A 6,099-nucleotide genomic window follows, 5' to 3' on the forward strand; every position below is an offset into this window, starting at 1 on the left:
GCGCTGAGCAGCTTACCCAGGAGACTCTGGAGTGACCGCTGACTGGGGCTGGTACCGATGCCGCTGGTGCTGGAGAGTGAAGGCCCCAGACTGGATGGCGTGGAGGGTGAGATCAGTGAGCTGGGAGGGGAGGAGAAGCCCTCCTAGAGGGAAGGACTTGGTCAGCCAGTGGTCCCTGGGTGTACTAACCAAGCAGAAAGAGGACAGCTGGCCAACTCCCTGGGCCACTGCTCGGGGCTCCTCTGGGCTTCTGGACAGTAGGCTGGGCATGACCCTGCTGAGTTATGAGTCAGGTGGCATCAAAAGAGGGAAATGAGCTTTAGGCCAAGGGGACAGGGGTGGCTGCTCCCGCCTTCCAGTTTGTGGGAGACTATGTCAAGAGTTACAGCTGCAAGCATTTCAAGAACAACCCTGCTTCTTTTTGTTTGTTTGTTTTTCAAGACAGGGTCTCTCTGTGTAGCCCTGGTTGTCCTAGAACTCACTCTTCTTCTGCCTCCTGAGTGCTCGGATTAAAGGTGTGCGCCACCACTGCCCAACCAGCCCTGTTTCTTTAACACCTGCTCAGCTTAGATACGATGCTCAGTTCTTTACAGTGCTGCAACACTCCTCCATCTCCGCCATGCCGACAGCTAAAGAGGATCATCAAGGCTATTTGGCAGGTGAATAGAACCGCTTCACCACCCTACTGTGGTGTCCTATTAGCTGTGGGGAGGTGAACTGGTACTTACACTTGGGTCTGTGTCAGCTCTGGGAGTCTCTGCAGGCTGGGCCATGTCCGAGGGCGGTTCCATAGTGGGCACCAGGGAGGAAGTAAAGCTGGGGTGGGGCTGGTAGGCTGGGTTGAGGCTGACCTTCTGTACCTGGGGGGAGAGCACTGAGAGGGGCACATGCTGCCAGAGGTGAAGGAGACCCTTGGAGGGGTGGACATGAAGTTGAGAACCAAATGTGACTTCCCCAGCATTGCTGAGACTAGGGGATAAGAGGAGGAGCACGAGCCAGGCTTGGCCCTACCTGCTGATTGTCCCCAGCCCACCAGGCGCGGGCATCAGAAGCAGGCACAGAGCCAGCTGTGTCAGGAAACAGGTCCTCATGGAACTCCACAGCCTGGTGAGGGACAGGTAGTCGGTTAGTAAGGTCCAAATCCTCTAGGTCCCCAATCCCTTGTCCAGGCCCCTCTCACTTTTCGGGGTACATGGTGGCTGATGGGTATGATGGCTGTGTCACTCAGCTGCAGGACTTGGAGCACCTCACAACTCATGACAGCCAGTGCTCGCCGGGGGACAAGGGCTGCTCCTCGCAGTACACTCTCCAGAATACACTGGGTCACTGCCAAAGACACCACAGGGGAAGGTCAGTGAGGGAAGAAAGCCGGTGGCAGGGTGGCAAGGGAGAGCAAGGACTCACCTGGGCTCAGCGCAGGCTGCTGTGGCGTCACCTCGTAGCAGGACAGCTGATTGTCACCCTGAAACACACAGAGCCTAAGTCCCACCTGACCATAGGCTGTAGGCTGCAGCAACCACCTAGGAACCTGGATCCTACTGGGCGCTGAGCCGTGTCTTGGCAGACTTTCCCTCACTTGCTCATTGCGTTGTGTGGTGAGCACCCAGGATATACATTGGCATTTATGGCATGCCAACAGCAAGCCAGCATGTGGTCTTATCCTCCTGAGGACAATGGCACAGGATGGGGCTGCACTGTTTTCGGTTGCTCTTTCAGGGCACAGCAAGGAAGAAAACAGCACAGGGCAGAGATTCTCAGTAGTGCCCGTGGAGGGCAGTGGGTGGGGCAATCCAGCTTTTTGCTCACCTTTCCTGCCAGAACCAATAGCCCGGAGTCTGGATCCAGCAGGGGTATCAGAGACCTGGGGAGAGAGAGCCAGTGGGCTAGACGGTAGATTAGGGATGGCAGGAAGGCTGACAACCTGTGACATCAGATCAGGGACCTAGAAGGTACCAGTAACTTGATCCTTTTAGCTGCATCTGGTTGGCCCCCAGAATCCTCAAACTCTTCTCCTGGTTGCCCCTATACTAAGCCCCTCCCGCCCACCCACATACACATTCAGCTGTTTTGCTTCCCTGCAGAGCTTGCAATGGCCCTGACCTCTGCCTCAGGCATTCATGAGAAGCTCACATATACATAATGTCTGAGAATGCTTCAGTCAACCTAATGAGACCAGCACAGCCAAGGAGATTAAGGGAGTAGATGCTCAACCAGGGACCCTGCAACCTAGGCACAGTAGGGTCCACTCTAGCCACTCCAGGGATGGAGTGGTACCACCCACTCATCAGCCTACACTTTAGAGTCCCATACAGCCCTCTATGCTGACTCCAACTCCCTGTGCCCAGATGGACCAGGCAATGGGGAGAAGGGCCCCTGAAGCTGCTGGGCTTCCCTAGAGTCTTGGTAGCTACAGCCCAGGCCAGTAGGAAGGACATTCCTGAGGTGAGATCATGGTGGGAGGGAGTGTATCTGGGAATGCAGAGGGCTGGGAGCCCCTGACACTACAACTTCAGCCCAAGAACTCCTGCCTCCTCCTCTGGGCCTTCATATGCAGGCCCCTGGCCCAAGAACTCCTGCCTCCTCCTCTGGGCCTTCATGTGCAGGCCCCTGGCCCAAGAACTCCTGCCTCCTCCTCTGGGCCTTCATGTGCAGGCCCCTGGCCCAAGAGCTCCACCTTGCAGTTCCTCCTACTGGGGAAGAAGTACCCAAGAGAACAGGAGAACTTGAGAGCCTTCTTTTTGCCTTGTTTTTCTGTGTTTTTTTCCTTGAGACAGGGTTTCTCTGTGTAGCCCTGGCTGTCCTGGAACTTGAACTCAGAGATCCTTCTCCTCTGCCTCCCAAGTGCTGGGATTAAAGGCACGTGCCACCACGCCTGGCTGTGAGAATTTATCACTTGCTTCTGGCCGTGGTCTCTGCCACACTCCCAGAGTTCCATCCCTCTTGTGGTCCCCTTCTGGGTCAGCTGTCCAGTTCCCTCCTCCCCTGACTACTAGTGTTCTTCCAGGAACCACAGAGTGGGTGGAGAGCTGGGTAGGGCTCCCAAGTACCTCCACACTTTCTTGGAGAACCCTAAGTTGGTAACCTGTGAGTAATGCAGGCCCTAATTACCTCAGGATGGCTGGGTGAGCTGGCCTCACTGATGCCCGTCTCCACTCAGCCTGACCCCTGCCAACCACAGCGGAAGGCAAGTAAGGGATAAGGCGGTAGGTGGCTCAGGGTCACCTAAAGACTGGAGTTGACATTAGAGCCCTTGCACCTTCCTTATGGCTTTACTCACTCATTTATTATAAGTATTTCTTCGTTCCCTTAAGGAACTAATCTGTGCTCAGTCCTCAGCTCACCTGCTGGTATGAATAAAGGAGGGTGCTACAGACCCCATACTAACCCTCAAGGCACAGAGTTGCCTGGTGCACAAGGCAGACACAATCCCATAATTAAACACATGAAAGAAGCGATGTTGTGTAGTAGTAGGCGGGGCTAGTTGGTCTTGGCTGGACCACTGGGGAGGGGTGCTTCTTCAATTCTAGCGCCAGGCAGAAGTCAAATATCACAGGGGATAGTGTTCCAGACAAGAAGGGCATTCTGTACAAAGGGCTGGTAGCGGGTGTGAGTTTAAGGCTTTGGAAGGTAGGGAAGGTGATGTGTGTGGTGACCCGGGCAATGAGGGTGATGACCGCGACTCAGGTAGGCGGAGCCAGTTGAAACAGGGCTCAGTGAATCAGGAGTTCTGTCCCAAGAAGGTGACAAACAATTAGAAGGTGGTGGTTACTTTTTGTTTGTTTTGTGACACTGGGGACAGAATTCAGGGCCTTTTACATGCGTAGGCAAACTGTCCTACCATGCCCAGGTGTGTGGTGTGCTTTAGACAAAGCAGGGGAAGCGCAGGATGGCACTGAGATGGGTCACAGAGATTAGAAAGAAAAGGCTGCGAAAATCAGGAACCAATGGAACACAGGACTGGAGCAGAGATGGGGAGCAAGTGATCTGGGGGCCAGGGGGACGTCTCTATGGCCTTCTGCTGTACTGCACAGGCGAGAACATGACAAGAACCCTGTGAAGTCCACTGGGGCACTGAAGGTTTACCAGCTCTCTAAATTATCTCCTGAAGGCTGGCTAGGCCTCCCTCGCCCTGCCCCTCGCCCTGCCCCCTGACTCAGGTGCTGGGTAGCAGCAACAGGAAGTCATAGAGGGCAGGGCTGGCTCTACTGACAGGTCAGGCCAGTCCTCCTTGCCTTGGGCAGAACCATTTGGACATCTCTGCCAGGCAGGAGCATCCTGCTGCCCACTGCTCAGGATGAGCAGGGAAATGGGGTCACAACACCCAGAACTAACAGCCAACAACTGGCACCGGCCTGACTCCAGGCCCTGTGAAGACAGCCAAGTTGTGTCTGGGTCCAGAATGCGGAAGGCTCACCTTGACTTGACAGAAGGCCAAATGGGGAGGGAGATAGTGCCAGGACATCTCCTGCTACTACGGTTTCTAGGCTTGCCACCTTGGAGGGCTCTCACCCTGACATCAGTCCAGAGTCTACCCTAAATCTAAAGTCAGAGAGGGTCCAAGGCCTGGAGCTATCCCTAACCAGAAGACTGAGGAAAATGGTGAGAGGTGACTTTGGTCAGATAATGCCCTAAGCTCTGACAGGTGCCCTGCGGAAGGACAGGGGTGGGCTTGCTGTGGGAAAGCATCTCCGAACTCCTCTGGTATCCTCTCCATCCATGAGCCCAGACAGTGTGGCAATGCCCCTTATCAAAAGCAGTCTAGGCCCTATGGATCTGTCACTGTCACCCAGGCTGGGCCAAAGGTATCCCACTCTCTTCCTTTGTGGGGGTCTCTGAAGGGTGGTATCTAGAGATTGACAATGGGAGTTTAGACAAGTTGGGATACACGGGAGGATGGCTCATGAGAAGGGGCTTGGGGACAGTTTGACTAGAAGTCACACCGCACTTGTGTGTTTCCCCTTTTTGCTGGCATTGGGTATTGAATCTAGGGCCTTATTTATCCTAAGTGCTTTACTACTGAGATGTATCCCCAGACTTGTATTTGAGAAAGGTCTCATGCAGTTATCCAGGCTGCCCTTGAATTTGCCATCCTCCTACTTCAGTCTTCAGGGATATGGATGCCAGAGCTGCCTCCCAACACTCACTGACCAAGAAGCCTGACTAGAGGGGACAGTGCCACTCAACCTCAGAAGACTTCCTGTTCAAGACAGGCTAGGAAACCCCATTTTAATGTGAAACCACCTGATTTTTCAATTCTGGCAAGGGCTTCAAAGTTTCAAACCTGCCACACAGACCAATGAGACACTTCGAGTGGTGTTTGTGTGTGTGTGCGCGCTGATGTTCTGCATTTACAACACAGGGACCCTGCTTAGCTCCTGATAACGAGACCCAGGCCACCTTCATTTCTGGTGCTGGAATCCTGCAGAGGGCAGACAAGTCTCCAGCCAATGTGACTCAGCCAAAGGGCTTGGCTACAGGCCAGGCACAGAGGGGGTACAGCGGTGAAATCTGGAAGCTGAGCTGGGTCCCCAAAGGCTCTGAGGCATGATCTTAACCACAGACCATGGGGGAGGAGGGAAATGATCATTTTCCTGGAATCCTACAAGCCAGGGGATTTTTCTGAACTAGCCCTTGGCACCAGCCCCTCCTGCTCAAGAGCCACTGTCAACAAACACCTAGGTCCCTCCTACTGTTGATGGAGTCCCCAACCCCACCTTCTACCCCAAGCTTATTATGGTCTTCAAGTTGAACTTCCAGTCCCTGGCGGGGTTTGAGTGGGCATCTGTTTCTAGGTCGCAGACTTTCAGTTCAGACTGGAAAGGTGACCAGGGCTGCTGTCATGGCCACAAGGATCCCAAACCCAGCCTAAGAGATTTTACACAAGAGGCTCTTGGAAGCACTTCTAGCTTTTGAAATTGGGATTAGCTACCAACAATAACACATTGAGAGATTACACCTAAAAATCTAGATTTGCATGAAAAATCCTGAGCTTTGGCAGACTGGGCTGGTCATGGGGACTAAGCCCTCACCCGGGCTGGCCTTACTATCCTATCCTAGGCTTCTCCAGATCTTCACTGACCCCTGAGGTTCACATAAATT

General features: G+C 53.9%; 1 protein-coding gene across 1 annotated transcript in view; it reads right to left on the bottom strand.

Annotated features, from left to right (window-relative positions):
- The window catches only part of Coro7 (coronin 7), a 53,751-nt gene that overhangs the window by 7,771 nt on the left and 39,881 nt on the right, over nucleotides 1–6,099 (bottom strand). The window contains exons 10-15 of the mRNA XM_075941868.1: nucleotides 1,807–1,861; nucleotides 1,405–1,462; nucleotides 1,181–1,326; nucleotides 1,012–1,104; nucleotides 729–860; nucleotides 17–143 (exon numbers count right to left, since the gene is read on the bottom strand). Coding sequence (XP_075797983.1) covers nucleotides 17–143; nucleotides 729–860; nucleotides 1,012–1,104; nucleotides 1,181–1,326; nucleotides 1,405–1,462; nucleotides 1,807–1,861 — 611 coding nt within the window. The remainder of the gene's footprint in view (nucleotides 1–16; nucleotides 144–728; nucleotides 861–1,011; nucleotides 1,105–1,180; nucleotides 1,327–1,404; nucleotides 1,463–1,806; nucleotides 1,862–6,099) is intronic.

This window comes from Microtus pennsylvanicus, chromosome 11, assembly GCF_037038515.1.
Source record: "Microtus pennsylvanicus isolate mMicPen1 chromosome 11, mMicPen1.hap1, whole genome shotgun sequence".
Lineage (NCBI taxonomy): Eukaryota > Metazoa > Chordata > Mammalia > Rodentia > Cricetidae > Microtus > Microtus pennsylvanicus.